This window comes from Petromyzon marinus, chromosome 23 (assembly GCF_048934315.1).
Source record: "Petromyzon marinus isolate PM22_M1 ecotype Great Lakes invasive population chromosome 23, UKy_Petmar_22M1.pri1.0, whole genome shotgun sequence".
Lineage (NCBI taxonomy): Eukaryota > Metazoa > Chordata > Hyperoartia > Petromyzontiformes > Petromyzontidae > Petromyzon > Petromyzon marinus.
The window spans coordinates 3,006,552-3,030,750 of NC_133689.1; the positions used below are offsets into that span (position 1 = coordinate 3,006,552).

The 24,199-nt window shown below is 46.8% G+C and overlaps 1 protein-coding gene across 3 annotated transcripts in view; it reads left to right on the forward strand.

The window, feature by feature from the left end:
• HMBOX1 (homeobox containing 1) overlaps window positions 1–23,734 on the forward strand; it is a 34,266-nt gene extending 10,532 nt beyond the window's left edge. For 2 of the 3 annotated variants that reach the window (XM_032959418.2, XM_032959415.2), the window contains exons 3-10: window positions 849–1,111; window positions 4,677–4,762; window positions 8,896–9,006; window positions 9,857–10,052; window positions 13,584–13,666; window positions 14,118–14,213; window positions 15,469–15,563; window positions 16,493–23,734. In XM_032959418.2, the coding sequence (XP_032815309.2) occupies window positions 849–1,111; window positions 4,677–4,762; window positions 8,896–9,006; window positions 9,857–10,052; window positions 13,584–13,666; window positions 14,118–14,213; window positions 15,469–15,563; window positions 16,493–16,660 (1,098 nt within the window). In that variant the 3' untranslated portion in view covers window positions 16,661–23,734. The remainder of the gene's footprint in view (window positions 1–848; window positions 1,112–4,676; window positions 4,763–8,895; window positions 9,007–9,856; window positions 10,053–13,583; window positions 13,667–14,117; window positions 14,214–15,468; window positions 15,564–16,492) is intronic. The other variant, XM_076068957.1, reaches the window with a different exon arrangement.
• Window positions 23,735–24,199: the final 465 nt, after the last annotated feature.

The following is a 24,199-nucleotide window of genomic DNA, read 5'->3' on the forward strand; positions in this document are numbered from 1 at the left end:
AGTCCAATTACAATAATTGGGGTTTAGTTCTTGTTTAATAACGATAAAGTAATTTGCATATCTCTGTCAATCCACCGTTGTATCAAGACCCTCCCCATTCTGTGTTGGATGGTGTTTCACCATCCCTTGACTAAGTTGGTCAAAGCCGGAACTTTGTGAATGTGGGTTGGAGGCTGATGACCGCTGTCCATGTCACCCGTCGCTGATGTGGCTGGGATTATAACTCTGGTCGGTGGGTTCACAGTGCAGTACGCAAGCCATTGTGCCAACAAGTCTGCCTCATTTCAAAATCTGGTGGGAACACCTGGAAGCCATAATGATGCCGTAAGAGGTCTGTAGTGCAAAAAATGTATGGACAAAATGTGTTCGTGTTGGAAAAATTAACAACCCAATTTAAGTTTCAACAAATGTGGGAAAAAATTTTTCTCAAAATAAAATTACAGAAATACCACCTGCCAACTAAATGTGACAAAATTGTACTAAAACTCCATTCAGCTATATTTTTCACGTGCATACATTGATTTACGATGGCATTTATTTTCCCAAGAAATGCTCACTGAATCTCAAGCCGGTTTTTTTGTTTTATTTCCTGAAGACGCTTTCTAAAAGGTCCTTGGGAATGTTTGTTCCTTGCCGTTAACGAATGGCGTCTGGAATAAAGCAAGAGTACCCGGAACGCACCCATACCAAAAGGGATATAAAACTCAAATCTTCGCACAAATAGATTCAGGAAGTCCACTGGTTTACCAGCATCTCTTGGCCATCTTGCAGCCAATCCTCCCCCTGCCCCCCCACCCCCCCCGTTGGCGAAACTGATGATGATCCCCTTTTTGCTCGCCTGGGCGCAGACGCAGTACGGCAGCCCGACGTCGTCACAGGGCCACATGTACGAGCCGTCGCCACCGCCCTGCAACCCGAGCACCACGAACCATGCGCTGCGCGAAACGCCCACTGCCCTGCCGCACGAGCGCCTCGCCAACGGTTTTGCCTCCCCGCGCTACTCCGGCGGCAGTGGCGGCACACCGTACGGCTTGGCCCACCTACGCCTGTGCAGCTTTGAGGCGAGCGAGGAAGACCTGGAGCTGGAGGAGCGGGTTGAGGACCTGACAAGGTGACGCAAAGCGACGCGGGCACGTGGGGGGCCGGCGGCGGCGGCGCAAGGTTGAGGCTTTCGAGTTGCTCAGGTTGTGGGTCGCCTTCTCCATTCCTGCGATGGGGGAGTTGGTTGGTGACGTTGATATGGCCATGTTGAGTTTGGCGAGTGAGCCACTAGCCAGCGAATGATCGAAGCGGACTGTCGTGGTACTTGTGTGGTCATGATTGAGGTGGATGATAAGGAGACGTGGGTTTCGACCACCCGTGATTAAACCATGTTCCCCGCTGTAGACAGTTTTTGCTTTTAGCCTGATCACAAATGATCACACACACACAGACTATTTTATATTCAAGCTCTGAGATTCAATGGTTTCAATTTGATTGATGTGCAACAAGTACTCTTTGCAGGGCATGTCCCTGGCACGGTTAAAGAGGACATTACTTTAGAATTAGTTAAGCAGCATAATATTCTAGAGCCATTCTCTGACACAGAGTGGTACTTAAATAACTGCGATATCCTCGTGGGAAATGTCTTCATCCAATAACGTGACACAATAGAACAATTGGATTATCACGTCACATGATATTAGCAAAAGTTTTGCTTGCTGAATTCCTGCCCGAATTCCTCGCTGGCTGGCATGCGGCCAAGTGCATGTGCACGGTGGTGACGTCACCGGGAACGTCTGCGTGATGGCGCCACCTGCATTCCACAGCTTTGAGCCCGGTTCATGCGTCGTCACGCCCCCCCCTAATCCCCACCCCTTTCATGCATCTCACGCAAACACATAGGATACGCCATCATACTATATTGGAAAAAGGTTGCTTGCTGGTTGGCTGGCCGGAGGGAGGGATGGACTGATGGTCACGTCCAAAGGACGTGCGGGCTGCTCATAATTTGTACAAAATAAAAATATCTCTGGCTTTTCCAGTTGTTGCATACGCACTGGATACAGGAATGGACATAATTACAGCTTTAAATGCAATTGTCATTCTGCGGTGTTTCATATTCTTGGTTCTTTCGGTAAAGTCACGTAGAAGGGAAAGAATAAAATAATAAAAATATTAAACAATAAAATTCTCACGACGTTTCGACTGCAACACAAGCAATAATCATCAGGTGTGAAAACCACAACAAGAATTTTTTTTCAAATTTTATTGTTTCCCTTCTACGTGACTTTACCGAAAGAACCAAGAATATGAATCCCTGCAGTCACGAAAGCTTTAAATAAAAATTCTGCAGTGTGTTTGCGCGATTCAAATCCACCCATAATAACGATGTGTTTAAAGTAAACAGTGCGTGTCCTGTCAGTAGCCTTGCCACTGGAATGTGACTTTACCGAAAGAACCAAGAATATGAATCCCTGCAGTCACGAAAGCTTTAAATCAAAATTCTGCAGTGCGTTTGCGCAATTCAAATCCACCCATAATAACGATGTGTTTAAAGTAAACAGTGCGTGTCCTGTCAGTAGCCTTGCCACTGGAATGTGGAATTTACACCACTGGCTTGGTAAGGAAACTATAAAGAAGACTGCTCATCACTTGTTTGATATTGTAGACACACTACCTTTTGTATTTAATGGATGTAGACTATATTTTTAACCCTGTCACATCCCTACACCTTTGTGTTTTGGCAATCCAGGGTGTATGTGAATATGCTTATGAAAACCACTAGTGGCACTATACAACAGAGATCCCAAACATCTAGATTTGGCGCTTGGCTTATTTATATTCTAATTTATTTATACAGGAAGACCCTAATGAATCTTACAACTTAGGAGAGTCCTGATTTAGGGCCATTTGATCAATTACTTTTTAAGGTTGTGTTTTTTGCATAATAAATGCAATTATTGAGATGAATAGTCCCTTGGGGAATTTCAATTTTTAGAAGCATACATATTTCAGTACTCGATAATATGCAACAGTTCTTCCGTAGTATTGTTTGTCGCGTGTGATCTTGTTCTAGGAATTGCTTAGATTCGAAAATACGGAATTCAATTCATCCTTCATATGACCTGGGACAAGAGATGGTTTGCCATGTGAATGGAATGCGTTTTCCAGACGTGGACCGTTTCCCTACACGGCGCAATGTTGTGGTGTTGCAAGCTGATTTAAACGCTCGCATAATTAGCGCACTGTTGGAAGTGCAATTTAGAATAATTATTGCACACGTTCGGATAGGTGACGCAGCCACGCTGTAAATTTATTGACACTTGCGTCTGATAGAGACCGCATCCGCAATGGAAAATGTATCCTTTGTAAATTCATTCGAATAGCCCCAGTGCTTTTTGGCCTTTGCTGATCTTCACCGGCACCTGATGTTCAGCGTGTGGTATCAACAGGCATACTATTTCATCCTCTCACCGGTTGGTTGTTACACAATGGCCAGGGTGTGTGTGCTTTTGCCATCGCAGAGAGAGAGCTAGATCCCCGCTCGAAGGGTTAACCCTAAATCGGATCACAGATCTTTGTGTGTGTTTTTTTATTGGGGTCTGCTTCACGGGAGTCGCACGGGATCAGCAATCACATTTTGTCTGCACGGAGGGAGGAAATGGGGTTGGGATGGTTCAAGGGAAAAGTGGGATCTTGATGTGTGGTTGAAATCTATTGATTTAAAATTAAGTGTTAAAACATACCCATCTAGATATATGGATAGATTTACTTCATTTAAACACTGAGCCCGTTGGTGATACAATCTGTGAGCCGTTTAGAAAAGCACTCTGTGTGGTGTATTAGAAACGTGTTAAAATGCATTGCAGTGTGATTTTTTCTGTAAGGGCTCTAAGAATTCCTAGATTCAAATAATTTATGATGGTTATGATACACTTTGGGTCATTTGTGTATGGTATCGATAAGTTTAGATGGATATAATAGATTTTTCTAACATGCTAGGATAGTAGCAAATAGCTTAATGCTCCTATGAACTTTTCTATACAACGCAGTGGAAACAAAATATTCTTAACTTATATTCTATGTGACTTTACCGAAAGAACCAAGAATATGAATCCCTGCAGTCACGAAAGCTTTAAATAAAAATTTATATTGTAAACCTTTATTGTGAAAATACTGTACATCTTATTGCAGAAGTATGTCATTGCTTCAATGGATGATGCTATTTTATTTCAGAAACTAAAACGGAGCATGTGGAATGTTTTAGTGCGTTTCGATTGAGCACTTTTCGGAAAAACCCGGGCAAATTCCTTGGAATAATTGTTTGTATTTGTACTCATGCGTCCAAGCACTTATCCAGGCTCCACCTTGCTTGGCTTCTGAGATCTGACGAGGTCGAACGCCACTGTAGCAGGCTGCTGGGAGCTATGTTGCAGTATGCAGAAGAGTGCAGCAAATGTGTTGTACGGTACTATGCTCCCGCGTCTACGCTCGTCTTCGTAAATTTGCGCTGACCAGCGTCATGAAGTATGGTCATGTAACTCCTATGATCACATCTTGTGCGAAATTAATTATTGTTGGTTTTAATTTTCTGTCTAGTGATAATGGAATTGTATGTGTGACTGAGTAGAGCTGTGTGTGTGCGTTTTCTGAAATCGGCGTCGCTGTGTGTCTGACCCGGGTCTGGTCTGCAGGAGGGACAGTGTCACGGTCAAGGAGGAAATCAGGGCATTCCTGGCCAGCAGGCGCATCTCCCAGGCCATCGTGGGACAGGTCACAGGTCAGCCCAACCTCAGAGCCACTCAGTCTTTTGGGTGCTTCTTACTTGATGAGCACAGGGGAGGATTGTGAGTGATACGGACATTAAAGCCCCCCCCCCGCCACGGTCATTAAAGCCCCCCCCCCCGCCACGGTCGCCCTGCCCCTCCGATAGTGCAGTGTTTGAGCCATGCTCATGAGTGTTGTGCATAATGTGATATCGAATTGCAAGCTAGGTTTACGTTTTCCGTCGGTCTGTTTGTTTATTGGTCACGTATATAATTTCCCTGCTTTTATTTGCAATCGCTGTGAACAGTCCCTTCCCATGTAACATGTCTGCTAACATCATGGTACCTCCTTTGCCAGTACCAAAATATGATAAAAGGGTTTTCCCATTTTTTTTTTTGGGCTGTACGCCTTTTGGCGTCATCTGGTCTAACACCGTTTGAGACGAGGCTGGAAAGAAAGCTGTCTCTGGTGTGGACCAATCAGTTTCAAGGACAATGCATGCATTATCAAAGTATGTTTTTGTTTGCATTCTGACCAGAAGCATTGTGATTAATGCAGACATGATTCCTTGTAAAAGGATTCAGTTTGATGTTTTAACATCTTAACACCTGTTTTGTTGCCAGAAAAAAGGGGAAAAACCTAATATCATGTCTGCTAACGTATCAGCCTTCATGGCTGGATCCTCCATTGAAAAAACGTTTTATAGCTGTTTGGGTCTTGCCCAAATAAACTGACTGACTAACCGACTGACTTGCCAATTGTTTGTCATTCAGAGGTATAAAGATGCTTTGATTCATTGGATTAAAATTGATGTTTGTTGCTTACGATGCATGCATTTCATAACATATGCAAGATTCGCTTGTTTATCTATTTGAATACGCTGTTTGAGAGACACTGCAGCCCACCAACGTAGAAAACAATGGTTGTTAAAATCCAATACATTTTGGACTTACATGACATTTAAAGGAAATTGCATTTCGAGATGCGATACAGAACGGGTGGGCATATTTTACAGTGAAACATTCTTGACAATTCATCAAATCGCGGGGATTAGAATCTTTGCAAGACGGATGCCAATGCGGAGAGAGAGGTGGGGGGGGGGGTGTGACTGCTCGTCAATGGAAAAGCGTTGTGAAGCAGAATGGAGGATAGCCTGTAATGCTGAACAAATTCCAAGTCTAACAGCCGTGTTACACAAATAAAATAAGTAACATTTTATCAGTACAGAGGTTACAATGTATTTCCAGCCACTGCTGCCGAGTTAATACTTTAACCTCTGGCTTGCGTTTTAGCGATTTTTATGACCAACGTTTAACTCGTGAGTGAGTTTCGGCAATGTGAGGTTTATACTTTTTTATTGCCATTGGGGGAGACCGCTGTTGGGCTGAGGACGAGGGGAGGGATCTATTAAAAACACGCGACATGCCTGCGACCGGGTGTGAAACCATATCACACCACTGGCTTCTCTGAGCACAGGAGTGGAAATGACATTTCATCCATTACGTGTAGAAAGGATAACCTTTCAGGATGAAAAACCTCACAAAGCGCTTTACAGCTGAAACTGTAATCTGCAGTTACTATACGATGCACAAGTTGAGAGATTTAAAATCGGCGCAATAATACGGAGATCATGACTGCCAAGTTAAACATTATATTTTAACTCTTTTTTTATAAAAAAAAGTGTTTTTTGGGTGTCATGGAAATATGGACACGGAGTCAGCGGGTCTTACTGAGGGCAGCGAGGGATTTAGAATTTGGAACGGCTGGGAGCCGTCATGTTTTGTGCATTTTTTTTGTTACAAAAAGTGCCTTTGATGATCCTTAAGCCACGTCCAGAGTTTCTGAAAACTGTCGGCTCTTAACTCGGAGGAACAAAAGATTTGCAGGCGAACCTCGTCTATTCACCCTGATAACTGGGTGGGGGTGGAAAAGGGGTCCTTTTGTGAATAGTAGGGGAGGTGGGCCTTCTTTGTGAATAGTTGGCAGTGTGTTGTGAGACGTTGCGGTGTTCGTGTGTTTGCATGTTGGCGTACAGGCGCACCAAGGTTGTAACTTATGAAGATCTCTCGCAACAATAACAATGTGTTTTTGCATCTGAGAAAATTTTTTTAAATTTTAATTTGCAAAATAATTGCAAATCATGATTTGTTTGAATTGTTAATCGCTTTACCAATGTTTGGCATGAGAATCGATGGTGGCTGCACGAGCCTATTTATTTCATGTATTTTTTTACTGTGTTTTGCTAAACATGAAGTGATATATTCTTGGATGAATAATTTACTTTGGTTCAAATAATAATTATCTTAGATGTTTGTGTTATTAATTTTGTCTAAAAGTGTTGCTTAATATACGTTTAATTAAAATGCAAACCCAGTTGATCGTCTTGGTGACCCTAGGTTACTCTTGAAAATGAGACCCCCCTGGCTTTGTGAGTTCTTCTTGCCTGGTTAAACAACAACAAAAACCTTGACCAGGATCAAATTGATGGAACTGTGAATCGGATATTCTCTGCACGATTTGAATTCTGTGACCACGTCCAATGTGAACTGAACCTTCGTACCCCGAGTAAATCATTGTTGTGCAAATATGAGGTTTTGTATAATCGCATGAAGCCAGGAACTCTATAGTTTATTTTAAATATTCCAAAGTAATTAATTGCAAATTGGGACTTTTTTCCCAGTATCAAAGTATGAAAAATAAGAATAGGTTTTACCCTTTCTGGCAATAAAACAGGTGTTAAGATGTTAAAACACCTCATAGAAACTTTTGCAAGAAATCACGTCTGCATGTCAAATTAATTGCATGCAAGAATTGTCAAGGTTTTTCGAAACATTGTGGTTATTAGAAATAAGTCTTAAACGGCAAGTGGGAAGTTATTAAGTGAACACGATGGTTCTTGTCAGAACATAGCAGTGTTTGCGTTTAACACATTCCTGCGGAGGGAGCTGGTATGAACGTTGGGTTGCTCGGTCAATGGCCAGGGTCAACGGCGGCGTGGTGTATTCCGCAAATATGCCTGACTGTGAGGGCGGGCACAAGCCGGCGTGAGTAGGTTAAACGTTGAGTTTTATAAGGGCACCACGGAGTGACCAGCCCCTCCTCACCCAGCCCCACCCCTCCCACCCTCCACTCAGCCCCACCCTCCCCTCCCCACCCAGCCCCTCCCTCCCCACCCTCCCCAGCCCCTCCCTCCCCACCCTCCCCTCTCCACCCAGCCCCACCCCCTCCCATTTTTGGATGCATGACGGACGGACACAATAATCCCCTGTGGGCTGGTGTAACCAGGAGGTTCCTACCAGTATTAATCCTGATGAAACTAGAGAATGCATCCTCACTGCTGGCAAGTAGATGTTGTCCATCGCAAGCCAGTGACAGATTTGTTTTATTCAACGTAATCCTGAAACCTTTTGTCAGTGGAGAGTGCTTGATTAGCTTCTTTAGTGCTATGTTATTAAACTGTGTAGGCATAATACCTATTATGCCCCATCCAAGTATTGTAAGCAATTGTCTGGTCTCCTGTAATTGCCCAAATCTCTCCCCTAGGAGCATGGCTTTTAGCACTGAAATAGAGACAGGCGGCTCACAATCTTCTTAGGTGGCATTGGGAGCCTTGTTAGCATTAGATGTAGAGTTTCAAAAATGATTGTAAAAACTGTTTTGTTGGGGAGAATTAAGGAACGATAAATGCTCCATTGCAAATTAATGGTCTTGCACCACCACACAAACGTGCACGTCGTTAATCCAACACTTGAAAGGCAATTATTGGTGACTCACATAATTGTGAGACTCCTAACCCCATTGGACAGCGAGGTTTGCAGGCGATGGTAGTAATAGCAAATGGGTTTAGGAACCCGTCTGTACACACCTTTCATTTTGCCCAGTCGGGTTTCTCCCACCTGAAAATATTTCTGAATGGAATTGGCCAAACATCCCAATGTAGGACCCTCGTGGGAAAAACAAACGTCTTGAGACTCGGCAAGGCTTTCCAACACAAAGCAATAAATAGCCACTTGAATATTATCAACACGAACTGTCTTGCACAGAGAATTGCATCTGTAGCTGCTAATTGCCTTTCGGAGGTAGAGATTGGTCACGTTTGGTCGACCATTCATTTTTAGCTTGGGCTCTGCTCGCCTGTGTTTGCAGGAATTAGCCAGAGCTACATCTCTCAGTGGCTGCTGCAGCATGGGCTCGACATGAGTGACGGGAAGAAGAGGGCCTTCTATCGCTGGTACCTGCTGGAAAAACACAATCCAGGTACAGAGCCAATATGCCGTCCTGAAACCGCACCACCTGAACCCTTTCCCGTTCCGTGACATCAGCAGGTTTTGCAGCGTGGTTAGAGTCCCATTCACCGCCGAATCTCAGATCGCGCAAGCGTTTCAGCGTTCATTTAATTCGGAGAGGCATAGCCGCCGACTCACCGTAGAAAATTGTAGTGACACGACTGCACTGTAATAGTTGGCACCAAAATGTGCCACACGCCTTCCCGCATGGCGTTGTGGGAGGCTCGGTACCGATAAAGTTATTTTATTTTGGTGCGTGTGCATCATCGGAATGAGAAATTGTTAATAATTACCATCGACTTGTAACTTAAAAATATATAATCGGCTGATGTTTCTGGCAGAGAGAGAGTGGAGAGAAATTCGAGCTGACTTTAGGCTACAGAACAAGTGGGTACATGGTGCGAGCTGATGGGCTGCTCGCCAAGGGCTTGCTCGTTTTCGGAGGAGGGCCAGACGCTTTATTCCGATTGAACGGCGAGTTTGGAGGATGGAAACGTAGCCAATTTTAAATGGTGATTGAGGGTCAGTTCGACACCCGTTGGAGGGAAACTCATAGGATAGGGTAAAGGAACCGACCTGGAACATTCGGGAAGGTCTGGGGAGAGGATATGAGGCCTGCGTAGGGGTAATTCGGGGCTCCATGTGGAATACTTCTCCCCCACGTGTACGTGTTGTGCTGCAGACTCAATACACGGTCCTTCCAGCTCCCTGATTAGTACAACACTCTTTTACAGAAGTATAAGCAGCGTGGACTTTCAGAAGATAACGTGGCAATGAAGTGTTGTGTGTGTGTGTGCGTGCGTGCGCACTTGCTCTGGTAGGAGCGACCCTGAGCATGCGGCCTGCACCCAGCCCCCAGCAGCAGCAACAACAGCAACAGCAGCAGCAACAACAGCAACAGCAGCAGCAGCAGCAGGACGAGATGTTGGACTGGCGCACGGGCACCCCTGCATCGCTTCGCGTGCGGCGCGGCAGCCGCTTCACCTGGCGCAAGGAATGTCTGACCGTCATGGAGAGGTGGTGGACATCCTTCCCCCCCCCCCCCCCCCCCACCAATCCCACCAACGTCGGTAGCATGCGTTTCACCTGAACGTTGCAGTTGGAGGGGAAGGAGAGCTTGGGTGGTGACCCCCACTATGCAGCCCGCGGCGTTGTCTCGTACAGCGCGTGGGCGATGCGAGGCTTTTTGCTTCCCATCGGCCCACGTGAAATATGTATAATATATGTTTTATTGAGGCAATGCTCGGGCCCGATGCATCACGTTGTCCGTACACACATCGTCAACAATACGCCAAACCGGTTATGAAAAGCAGGGGATAGAAAGATGGGGAATGGGCTCGCTGCCCCAAAGCATACGGGGGGGGGGGGGGCAGTGGGTCCCACCGAAAGGGGTAAGGATGACTTTTTATTTAAAGTAAGGGGGAAGGGATGATGGGGGGGGTGGTTGGAGAGGGATATAACCGAAACACTCCTGACATAAATATAATAAAAACATAAGAGGCCACCTAAATTAGCATTTTTAAAAATTTCCATCCCTCTGATTCCAGCTCCGATCTAATTTGCAGTGGTTATGCCCCTTATCCTCAGGCCCCGTCTCCCATCGGGCCTCAAATTCCCCAGGCCCGCATGATGTTTATCAGTTTAACACGGGCATCTTAGCTGCGCCAATTGAGTACAAGTAGGAAATATTTTAGACCTTGCAACCCCGTTTTTTTTTTATATTTTTGGCTGTTGACGTGGCCCCAGTGGTAGCACGGTTCGCCTGCTTGTTGCAGAGATTGTCACGATTCGACTCGGTAAGGTCACCCTGGTTGTTGCAGCGGTGTCTCTTGAACCACGAAATAAGCGTCGCGTGCTTCACAATGGACGTGAAACATTACCTGGCGTAATTTGAAATGAGCAGGCCGCTGTGAGTCGGCGTCAACGTCCACGCTTGCCAAATTCCATGAAGACTACCGACAATTTGGATTACATTTGCAACATCGCTCCCCGTTGTTCATCTACTGCATACTGCGTGAAACGTTAGCACCTTTGTGATAGCCTTGCCACCAAAAAGAATGAAGCGAAACCCAATGTGCTAAATTATTTCAGCACGCTCTTGCCTTTCAAGTAGTTTCGAGCACGCAGTAAATGCGTGCAGTCCTCGTGTGATCAAAGTGTCGTGTCGACTTATGTGTGGTGCACCAGAGGTTACTTGAAAGTTCTGTTCGGGGAAGGAAAACGTTCCCCACGCCTACTTATATACAGAGAACACTGGGGTTCTTGTAAGACTATGGGCAGAAGCTGCATTGTAAATGTGGAGGGACTGGAAAAATCATCTTTACTGCTGAGTAACTGTTGGCCTTCACAAACCAGTAATCGATGTTGTTTTATTCTGTGTGTAATTTTGGAATTCTTTTGTTGGTGGAGACTGCGTGATTAGCTTCTGTGCTCACGAAATGCTGTTGGCTATAAACCTGTTGGTGCTCTATTCTACTCATAGTGTAGTCGGTGATCACGTGGTTCCTGTGTAATTGCCGACACCGCCCACTTAGGAGTGCTGCTCTTAGCAGCAGAATTGAGCGTGCCGGACTGTTCTTTGACATCGACAAATAGTTGCTGCACCATTGCCCATTGAGTCGCCTGGATATCGACAAATCTGACTGCTCTAGTGGGCAGGTGGGATGGCATCTACTAGTCAGATCACAGACGGGTCATATGACTACCCGAGGTCATAAACTCTAGGCTAAGCTAACCAACACGCTATTTTTTATTGGCCAGACAGAAATCCCGACACTATTTGCCATTGCCATTCCAAGTTGCCACAGTTGCTCGCAATGAATGCATTGCCGGTGACAATTGCCGACACCGGATTGCTGTAAAGTCGGTTGTTATTTATCGTGGCCTTAAAGCTTTGCAGTGTTTGTCGTACGTGACCTTATTTTCAAGTGAAATTGGCCCACTTTGGCGGAACAACGTTTTGTAGAGGTCGGCAACAGTCGCATTCAACTTCTGGGTCATGGTGGTTCTACATATCCCTCTGTGGGCTTTGGCTTGTGTACGCCCCAGCGACAACCGGGCCCATTTTATGGCGTCATTTTGTTATCGCTGCACACTGGCGGTGTTAAAACGGAGTGGCCAGAGTTCAGCCTGATCACTTGACCACGTCGCCTCGAGTTGCACACCACTGCCACGTATATCGTAGGACATGACACAACACAAGCGGTCGTCCTCGGGCGGAAAAAATTATAATCCAGCAGTGGAACTAAGTTGAACGTCTTTCACACCGTACGTAGCAAACAGCGCAAATCGTGTGCGAGTTAATTTTTCTCTAATTTCACCACAATATGTTATATTAACAGGAATGAATTCTGTATTGCTGTCCGGGTCCGAATGCTGGACTTTGACAAGAAAAGTGTATAGTCATATTCTTGGTTCTTTTGGTAAAGTCACGTAGAAGGGAAACAATAAAATAATAAAACAATAAAATTCTCACGACGTTTCGACTGCAACACAAGCAAACATCATCAGGTGTGAAAGCCACAACATCATCATCAGGTGTGGTTTTCACACCTGATGATGATGATTGTGTTGCAGTCGAGACGTCGTGAGAATTTTATTGTTTTATATTTTTATTATTTTATTGTTTCCCTTCTACGTGACTTTTCCGAAAGAACCAAGAATATGAATCCCTGCAGTCACGAAAGCTTTAAATCAAAATTTAAGTGTATAGTCTTTTAATTTATGTACTCGTGAAAGGCACTGAAGATGCTAGGAATTCCATGTAAGAATCGGGTAAGCGTCTTGTAAGTTTTAAATATAACGTGACAAGAAAGTGAAGATGTGGTGAGGAGGAGTGGTTGCAATGGAGGTAGAACACATGAAGGGCAGATATCCAAATGATGGGCCACTTTGTTAAGCTGTCATTTGTGGCCAGGTCACTTGGGAAAAAGAAGTTAATACCTTAGTAGGCTTTGCCTGGTAGCATGGGGGAATGGTTTAGTGTCGTATTTGTTTGGGTGATTTGTTTATATTTCTTTTACTTTGCACGACTGTCATGTTTTTGTATTTGTTGTGTAACGTTCTTACCCGTGCCCCTATTGGACATTTGTGAAAAAGAGCTCTATAGCGCATGGGATTCCTCCAGGATAAATAAATATTCTGATCCTGAGATTACAAGACATTAGATTGATACCCAGAGGTCAGGTGAGCAAGGGAAAGACCTCAAGCTCGATTGCGGAATGCTCTGAAAGTGGACTTTCGAGATCTACTACAGGACAAAGCAAAAATATGGAAGTGATGTTAAAGTGGCATGGGCCTTGATGGCTTTATGACTTTGACATCAAGCATAGAGCAATGGGTTACTTGTAACCGCATTGTAAAAGAAGTAGGCATTGCTTCAGTGATTGTTGTTACTGGAGTTGCTCTTTAAACCAGTTAAACCAGATTGCATTAAGTAGCGCAGGTGCTGCGGTTATAAATACACTCAAATGTCTTTTGTGCACGCGATTGCTCACTTTAAAATTCTGTGTTTTTTTTACCGAATTGCCTCTGCGATTATGTTTGCAGCTACTTCAGTGAAAACCAGTACCCAGATGAAGCGAAGAGAGAGGAGATAGCCAACGCCTGCAATGCTGTCATCCAAAAACCTGGTACGTGTGTGCGCGCCTTCCCAACAACGTGCCGATAGATGCCCCTTGCCTGGTCTAAAATAACTCTGAATGTTAGTGCTGTGTGGTCGAGCTTGATTTTTAGGGAGGGGTAATTACCGCGTAATTTGTGACCAGATGTCCCAGTGACATCAACTGAGAAAATGCACACCGAGTTAACAATTTCCATTTTTGTCTCGGTGTTAAGGGTTACCAGGCAATTAAAGTAATACAATTCAAGGCTAGTAGTCAAAACATAACAGCAGCTGCTACAGTTACACGCACGCACATGTTATCCGTGCATCGTTATTCCGTTTCGACAAGAGCCGGCCTTGTCAATGGTGTGGGGTTGCTGTAAGTTTTCCCAGCTAGCTTGGCGTTGCGGGGGGGAGCGTTTTTTTCCTCCCGTCGGCTGCACTGTTAACGTGTTGCTCCCGTCGCTTTGCCATCACAGGCAAGAAACTGTCCGAGCTGGAGCGAGTCACGCCACTCAAGGTGTACAACTGGTTCGCAAACAGGCGGAAGGAGATCAAAAGGCGAGCCAACATAGGTACGCCCTCGAGTTCACGCGACCTTCGTCCCGTTTAGTCTCGTCCACGACTCGGCTCGATAATGACCCAGCGCCCTCCGGTGTGCTCGCCACCAAGCCGTTTTTAACACCGGCGTGCAGCGAGCGAAACAAATAAAACGTCACCTTCGGCATTGACGTGACATTATAAGGGAAACAGGAATCGAATCGGAATGTTTGTTTGTACTGGGGGATTCCGATGAGCCATAAATCTCTTTTTCACCGATGTCCAGTCGGGTGGGTAAGAATTTTACAACAGCAAACGGTACAAGAACATGATACGAGTGCAGATACAAGCAAGGTAAACAAATCACCGAAACACATACAAAAAAAACCATCCCCATCCTGCCAGGCAAAGCCCACTGAGATATTCACTTATTTTCCAGATGCGACGTGGACACAAATGACAGCTCAACAAAGTGGCCCATCGTTTGGGCATTAATAGCACCCAAATAATAAAATGTGGCGGGAAAAACTGGAGGACCCGGTTTTGTCTGGCATTCGCCTTTTTTCGGGGCCTTCTTTATTTTGGTGCACACTTGTAACCCAGCGCCGGAGGCAATGGGCCTGCTTCCATCGCGCAGAGTTGTGACAAAAATAACAAAGCCAAACCCCCCTCCCCCTCTCTCGGCCCCGGTGGTGGTACGGCAAGCGCAGTGGCGATCGGTACACGAATGTTGTTATGTAGGCTCGGTGGGGGGGGGGGGGCGGACACAGAGCTGAACAGAAGAGAAAAAAAACATTACAAAGGAAATAGTTACATTACAAGATGAAGCATTTTCTAGAGTTGAATCGTGACGCCTAAGTTGTACAATTCGCCTATAAAATCACCAAGCCCACCATGTACATTGCTACTCGAATTCTGAGCTCGTGAATATCGGGTCTCGTGCTGGAACGAAGGACCGAGCGTAGGATCTCTGCGATGGAGGTACGATCCTCTTCAGCGGTCGTGACCGCACAGCTCTCCGATGTATTTTTCGGGGTTATTGTTTGGCCTCACGTCTACGTTTCGCTCCGCGCGATAGAAGTTTCTTCAGGAATTCGGTTCAGGTCTCGGAAGAAGCTTCTGGCACACGGGCAGCGAGTACATCAGGCGTCAAGCCGGGCAACGCGTGATATTACCCCGAAAACGCATTTGAGAGCCTTTAAGCACATGTGTGAAATCCTACAGTGTGGTGACGGCGCGTATATGTTCCCGCTATGCAGTGTCGTAACAGCACGTTTGTCTTTCCCAAAGAAGCAGCGATACTGGAGAGTCACGGCCTGGAGGTACAGAGTCCCGGCGTTCACTCCATCTCGGACGACGTGGAGGGCCCCGAGTATTCGGAGCAGGTGTGCTGGGACCGGGGTTTATCGCTGCTGGCGTGATCATTTCTCGCGGGCTCCTGCCACGACGACGGTTTTTGACTCCTTGTTTGACCGGGGACGTTCTTACTTGTGGTGCCGTCATCGACCAGCCATGACCTGCCCTTCGAGTGGTGACGCGTGTGCTACCCAAACTCACTTACATTTCTTAACAGTCAGTTTCTCAAACGCTAAGCTTCGTGACTCCCCCCCCCCATCTTTTGCCATGTTGCAGCTTTCCATGATCACCAACCCTCAGATGTGTGTAATGTGCAGCGGCTTTGCATGGAAAAGATCAGCAATTAGCGGACAGCTACATTGTTAGGGGTCCGCGTGAAATAAAGTTTACGAAACGCTGACCAAAATTGGCAAACAGACAGCCCAATATATACGAGGGCCTGTATTGTTTTTAACCCCCTGGAAGCGAGTGGACTCGGCAGGTTAGGTCATGTCACAAAAAGAGGGGAGAATCGCATCGCTAAAAAGAGGTGGACGTGGAAGCGTCGGGATGGAGAAGTGGCTTGAAGTGGTGAGCCAGGATGCGAAGGGCTGTAATGGACCAGGAGATGGTCGCCCAGGACAGGAATGAGTTGAGAAATATACCGAGTAGAACGCGGACTGCGTGAGTGGGGAAAACACGCGGAAGAAGACTTTGTGTGTAGCCCCTATTGCACTCTACGGCTCAACAGCGCCATGCGTACATCGGGCTGGTTCAGAACGCACAACACTGCGTGTAAATTGCCTGCAAGCACGATGATTGGCACGCACGATTATCTGAACTGCGCCTCCGATTAGCACGGTCGGCTACGTACGGTGCGAAAGAAGTTCTACATACGTACAGCTTGTCACTTTTTTTTTTGCATCTCCCTGACCCTCTCGCCCCACCCCCTGACCACCCATCTGCCCTGCACCGATAGGACGAGAGCCAGAGCGAGCACCAGCCGGACCCCATCTCACTGGCGGTGGAGATGGCGGCCGTGAACCACTCCATCCTGGCGCTCGCCAACCAAGGTGGCGGTGGCGGCGGCAGCGGCGGCGGCGGCGGCGGCGGCAGCGTCAAAATGGAAGCGCCCGAATTCGAATGAAATGGCGATGGAGAAAAACATAAATGGAATGTTAAAAAAAAAAAAGCAAAGGCGCTGCGTGGCACGCTGGAGGGGAACATCCACGGTGCGACGCTGTTCGGTCGCGTGTGCAGCCAAAGACGCACGTGCGAGCAGCAGTGTTTGATGCTTGTCGTAAGGATCCTTTCGGGCGTGCGTAGGCGGCGTTTCCTACAAATGGCCTTAACGCTACACCTGATGGGGGTGTGTGTTGTTCGTACATGTCGGGAGAGTCCGGCTAACCGCTGGGGCACCTCTTGCACGCGGACTGCTGGTTTAGAATTCTACGGATGATGATGATGATGATGGCAACAGAAGCGCTGGCAAACATGCGTTACATGGTGTACTTGCCTGGTCTGAAACTGGACGGGCGAGCTCGTCTGCTGAGATGTGTTTTTTTTTGCACTATCGGATGCCAAACATTTATGCTCGCATCTGTACGCTGAATCTACACCACTCTGCCCGCTGATGAGAAATACCAACGAGACAACACTTGAATCAATCTCCAAGCAGAAAGCCCCCCCCCCCCCCCTCCCCGTGTGCGCGCCAATTTATTTTCGAACTTAAGTCTGCATTGTCTCGCGCAGTCTGGAAAAACAACCTGCGTAGAATGCAAAGAATGATCCGTTTGTACACAAGTCAAGCACCTTTGCTAACATCGTGTGTATAATGTATACGTTGCCTTTATTTAGCATATGCATAGGGTATGACCAATGCCTTGTCAAAGCGGTTAGGGCAGTGAGGCTCTGTGGTGGCGTTGTGTTCGCCCCCCCCCCCCCTTCCTGGGCCCCCAGCTAAAAACCCAACCGAACCCCTAGCCGACAGTCACCGGGGTGGTTCTTTGCCTGCGCTGCCGCGTCGAGGTAGTCTGTGCCGCCACCAAAAAGCCTCGAGGGGTGGGGGCGGAGGGGGGGGCGCCCCCCACGGCCCTCGCCGTCGGCGTGCGGTCACTTGGACACGAGAGAATGTACGCCCACTGCCCTTCTGCCGCGTCGCGCTCTCTGGGGGAGACGCGCTCCGTCCGCAAGCCGAAGACGATCCGATTGTAAAGGCCGGGACGAGGAGGAGGGCCGCCCCCCCCTGCCGGACCAAGGACGTGCGTAATTAAACGAGGATCAATCCCTGCTATTTACGAAGTCTGAGCCTCCACTAATAATTACGGGGGGGGGGGGCGGCGGGGGGGGGCCGGACAATGACAGATGTGACGGCAACTATAATGGGTGAGAAGGATGGTGGGGGTGGGCACCGCACACCCCGGCTGGCCTCGTCCCATTGGTCGGCGTAATTGCGCGTTTCGTCTGCTCGTCCCGACAAAGGTGACGCGCGAAAAAAACAATCCCATAGCACGAAGGCTGAACAGGGGTGCTGGGGTGGGGGGGAGGCAGTGGGTGGTGTACTGCGCACAGATTTATTTTACATTTTGCTGTTCTGTGTAGTCGGTTAATGATGATTGATAAAAAAAAAGCAAAATGTTCTCCACATTTCACTGTAACGGTTGGGTCCAGTTTTATTTCAGATGAGGTGCTGTGCTAATTTACTTGACAAGGTATTGATCCAATCTCTTAATCACCTTTGGGTACAGTGGGTCCATTTGATCGGCATTTAACGGTTTGCAAGGTGACTTTAACGGTTTCTTTTCTGTCACGTTTGTCAAAACTCAACGTGTAATTTTTCCCTACGCGGTTCGTAATATTATTTTACACTCGGCATACTCTCACATGCAGCATCGCCGTTTATCCTGCGCACGACTCATTACGCAGTGGCTGGATGCCCTTGTTTATGTTTATATCATCCGAAGCCTCACTTAAATTGCGTAACGTTTGTGTGGCCACCCCTAACGCCACTCTGCGGCTCACTTAGCTGCCTCTCTCTCCCTCTTCCCTCCGCTCTCATCGCCCTCTCTCGCATCCCTGACATGGCAGTCCTCCCCCTTCCTGCCAGGCGCTCCTCCCTGCTGTTCATCTTGAGCCGTGCCCTCAGTGTCCTTCTTGGGCACTTGCATCTCGGAATCCTTTCCCGTTCTTTTTTTCCATCCACCCGTCGACGACTACTCGCCATCCCTTTGGTGTGTCCATGGGTAAAAAAAAGTGTTGAGATCCGATATTCAGAGCACACAACCAAGTAAGACGATTACGGCTTGATCTAGAAACGTGGTCAAGGATGAGCAAACATTAAAATAAGCAGATGAAATTGAGGAACTTTTAACACCAGTTTATTAAATATGTAGACTTTTTATTTTTGCAAACGCGAATTAAGGCTCATTGCGTTTGACTGTACATACCTTTCCCTCGGTTGCTGTAATCTTGTGTGGTTTTTTTAAGCTTTCCATCTGCTCGCCGGATAGCCTAGGAAGACGAATGCAGGCTTAGCAAGCTGGAACAGCCACAAGCTCGCTTGGATTTGTTGAACCGTGCAAATCTTGCCACAGCTTGTTCATATTTGGGGACTGAGATAGTACCAAAGTGCTCTGTTTGCCGTAGAAGGGATATTAAAGACCCTCTGAAATCTGCCAGGAGTAGACCCTTACGTGCCAATGCCCAGGCCAAAAAAAAATAACCCAATTCCTTTCATGGGAAATGCGTGTGCTTGTTAAAGATAATGTGTTTTTGCATCATCACCTTAGGTTTGGTTTCCTTCAGATTAGATGCACAATGTCCTCGACAAGTTACATGGAATGTGGCAAGCAGGCCTGAGCCTGGATCGTACTTGGACAGGTGGATAAAGAGGTCGTGAAGAGGCTCGTGGGGTTGTGGGTCGCACAGCAGCGAGCAGTGCCACAAATCCATGCCCGTGCTCGACCACTGTGCTGCTTGCATCACTACGCCCTCGCCTGCAAACTGCAATGACGAGCGTGGCGAAGCATGGTTGAATAACAGTCCACGGCTTTGGGCGTGGGAGGACGTCCCTATCCAGCAGTGGATTTGTCCCGTAGACGGATTGGGTTTGAATGGAAATGAAACACGGCGTGTTCTCTGCAGTGGCGGCGGCCGTAAGCCAGCGTTGTGTTACACGAACAGCTGTGAGGACGGGCAGAGGCGAAGTTCCAAATCTCCCCCCACCCACACTAACGAAATGTACGGTCGCCTTGGATTCAGCTTCTGGTGACGTCGTGTTGAAAGGTAATACGCCTGCTGAGGCTGCAGGTGCGTCTCGATACAGTTTTAGTTAACGGGTTCGAATCGCGCTGGTCTTTCGGAAAATACTTTTCCGAAGTTAGAGCAAAAAAATCCAATAATCCACGAGTGCCTTTTTAATTCGTGGATTCTTGCCGCTTTTGCAACTGGCCCCGTAATCGGCGGCACACCGCGCCTGCCCTCCCCCCCCCCCCCATATATCAATGCAGACGATTAAGATTTCTGGTTGTATCTTTCGTCGTTAGCATTCCCCTTTTTAATCGTTGGTCAGTTTTACACCCGTCACTTCAACCTGTCCCCCTTTGCCCGACCCGTAACTCGCGCAAGGCTGTGTTGTTTCGCGCCACTGGGGAAGTTGACGATTGTGTTCGGCATGCAAACGGCGTGTCGATTCATAAGTCCAGTCGAGTTTTACGCTCGCGCGCGTCCCATCATGAATGTGACAGCCTATTATAATGTATGCAAATTACCTGTACGGTATACATTTCCATTGCGTGCGGGTTAATACAGTGAACAAAACTGCACGAATGAGACGAAGCTACTCGACACAAATACGGGACAGAATGTTAATCCTGGAGACCCTCGAATAATGCCAATTCATCGAATCTTCTTGGCAGATGAGATCATCGCAGGCCTAATCGTTATTCACCATTGCACCTTAATCTTGGACCTCACAAGACTGCGCTTAAAGCGAGCGAGAGAGAGAGAAAACCAAAGTTTTGTGGCTGTGGAAGGTCACCTCTCGGCGGGGGGGGGGGGGGGGGGGTCACGCATTGGGCGCCGTGGGCGAGGCGGCGTCTCCTGGCTCTTCCTTGTGACCCCCCCCCTCCCCCGAACTCGTCTCTGCTCTGTGGCCGCAGGGTCCGCAGGGTCCGCATGCCGACATGGAGGTTTGTCTTGGAGCAGGTGGAGTGTTTTGGCGTTGACTCACTTGGGTTGGCCCTAACCCGGCAGCAGGAGTTTGAAACCGCTCGCTTCTCAAGGGGGGGGGGGGGTGCGAGTCGTCGTGCCGACCGAGCGGCCCACCTTGCATAGTTTTCTACTGCTCGCTGAAGCGTTCTTTTTCAGTGTAACTATTTATATGAATGTTAACATTCATTTTGTTGGGGAACTTTAATTTAATTTTAAACAATTTGTTCTGTGTGTGTGCGCGCGCGTGCGTGTGTGGTGCAGTGGCTTTTGTGCACTGCTGAGATCTGGATAATCCTGGGGTTCGATCCCTGGTAATGGATCCCATCGGTGGCGCGTATCTCAGTTGCTATCGAGGCCCTCCCCAGATTCAACTCACCTGTGATGAGTATCTGTTGAGTATGTGATGAGTGTCTGATGAGTATCTGTTGAGTATCTGATGCTGTGCATTCACGCTGCGATGGGGGGGGGGGAGAGACAAAGGTGGCCGAGCATATTGCCGAACCAATCGTACGACCGATCCCCTCGTGCTGTGTCCGCCTTCACAGGTCTCTCGCTCGCCCCAACAGTCTTGAGAGGGGGGGGGGGGGCATACGATGGGGCTGGTGTGGGTTGGGAGAGCTTTGCGTGCGTGAAAGTCTCGCGGTGTGGTCTGTGGTCTGCATCGTCGGCGAGTTGTGCCGTGCAGAATGACGGGAGATTGCCCGGTGCCACTGTGACGAGGTAACTTGTGAACGCCGCTGTCGGGTGTTTTGGGGGGCAAGAGTCCCAAAAAGAAACTAAGGTGCCCCCCCGTGCAACCGTCTTTGTTACTTTGCCTGATGGTTGGTTGCCGACTGTGGACTCACTTTACACTCACTCACACTGGGGCATTGACTGTTCAATCAGAATTTCTTTACAATAAAAGCGTTGGTGGTATTTGTAGTATAACGGGCTTATAGTATTACACTGTAACGTATTTACAGATTTGCAAAGGTTCATTTAAATGAAAACCTATGATTTTTATACTAATGTGTTAAATTTGTGTAATGTTTAGTCACATTAATTTTTAAAGGAGAATTGTTATGGGGGGGGGGGGGGGGGGGGATAACTATAGATTGTGTTGCAGTCTTGTAGGTTATGAAGTTTATTGAAATCTAAGTTTAGTTCTTTGTATTTTTTCTAAAAAATATAGTTATTTTTACTAGCATTGTTCGTAGCTATACGCTTATCTACTGGTCATCGAGTAAAGTGTTATCAGGACTTGTCATGTTTGCATTTGCTTGGATAGTGTAATCTATAAATTGATGGTTAAACCGAGAGTAAAGTTACCAGTGGTGGCCCGAGCTGTCCTTCCAAATATTGTCCTGAATTCCTATCCGGTGATTATACAAAATGCAGATTTTTTTTTTTAACTCGTGTGTTCCTTTTGCAAACATCTGCCCAAAAGTTAACGGATAACTAGGTAAAGCACTTAAGAAACACCATTGTTAATGCGCTTTAAACTTAATCTCGCTGTTGCCAGGATGTGGCCGGCCTATTTTTTTTGCGTGGAGAAGGGTTCCAATCCTTTCCCAGGCCAAATGCAGCGCTTCATACGAATTGGTGTTGTGTTCCCCACGTTGCAGAGTTGTTTTTAATGCCACACGTAAGGTGTGGCTAGTGGCATCATGATTACACCTGTTGCACATCCAACTCTTGATTGTGTCGCCTTGCAGGTCCACACCCACCACCTGACGTGTGGTATTTAAAGAACACCCGTAATTAAATGCCCTGGAGTTTTTTTGGTTTGCGTAGCACTGCAAACAACACTGTCTCAGCATCTAATTGATGCTGCTTCATATCGACACCCGTGTGTGTTAAGATAATGGCACAGATTTCTAATATTAAGGCAATTGAACATTTAAGAGGGCAATTCCAAACTCTAATGTAATGGCATGCACTGGTGTAATTGCACAAGCCAGTCTTTTGTTCCTTCACTCATGCCACTGCTGTGCAACATTACTTCCAGAACATTTGACTTTTAGGAAGTATTTAATTTCGTTTCAATCTACCACTAATAGAATTATGTTTAAAAACGTGTGCAGCAAATGTGAACCTGAAGATGGCTGTGCAACAAGCATTTTAGATGTAATGTCTTTAGAAGATAGGAAGAGTGATACTACTGCGTAGGTCTTCACGGTTATATGGCTGCATCACTCTCCGATGTGTATGCGGGGTTGTTCCGCGTCTCGTTCGGCAAAATGTCCCAATGTTTCACTCCGCGTGCTTTAGAGCTTCTTCGAGGAACTTTTAATCGAAGAGGCTCCCGCCGCACGCGGAGTGGAACTGAAACTGACGACGCTCCCCCCCGCAACGTGGAACGAAACATTTGGGCGTTATTGTGAACAACTCGTGGAGGTGCAACTCGTGGAGAACGCGTGGGAGAACTATCGATAAAGTGCTTTCGAGAGGGATATTGTGGCAACTTTCTTTTGAGAGTGAGCGTGACATTAGTGGAATATTTCGTTGGTGGGAGCGGGAAAAAAAGCCGGTAACTTTTTTCTTTTAACATTTAAATGGTTTTCAAACCAGCAGGGCATACCACCAAAAACATATGACTGTGGATCACATGTACACTGGGCACAGATTTTATGATGTTGCAAAGTTGCGGCTTTGGGATGTGAAAATACAAGTTTTCCCGGCACGAGTCATTTTAATTATGCTTTTACTAATTGTCTCAAGGCCGAATGATTTATTTAATTCCGTGTAAGGGTGGCCCAGAAGATATTTGGTTGTCGTGTTCTCAAGGACATTCTTCCATACATGTAGCTGTCTTTTTAGTTTGGGAGTTTGTTCAGACGGCATATATGTAGTGCGTTCCTATTTTCGACATTTGGTTTAACACTATTCTACTGTGCTACGTTTTTGCTTTTTATCGTGTTGGTTTAAAAAAAAAGGCATTTGGAGTTTTCGTTTTTTGTGGATTGTAACGTTCCATCCATTACCCCGGACGTAGTACGCTGCTGTGTAAATAAAGTGTAGCGGCCTCCTATATACACACCGCACGTCGTTGTCATTTGCATGCGCCGTGGAATCTATTAATTTGGGTCTGATTTTTTTCTGTATCGCAAGCGCCTGCACTTGATGTCACAATGCACCCCGTGTCAACACACCCCGGGCCTGCCAATAACATTGAGTGAATTTCAAGTTCCGTTTCCAACGCACAGCAGTACTCTCGAATGAGTTTTGTTTGAAGGTATGGTATGTTGAACTTATTTTCCACCGTACGTACATAGCCAACCGTGCTCATCAGAGATGCGGCCGTGCTTATTGTTGGCAACCGATAGGATGCTAAAGTTAGTCTCTTATTATAGTTTGTCTTTTAATGAAATGAATCTCTTATTAAAGTTCGCCTTTTACTGCCCTGGCTGCTTCATCTAGCGCTAGCCGCTCGTAGACCATCCTATGGATGTGTTTTCTTGATACTTTAAATGAAAAATGAATAAAACTTCATTCT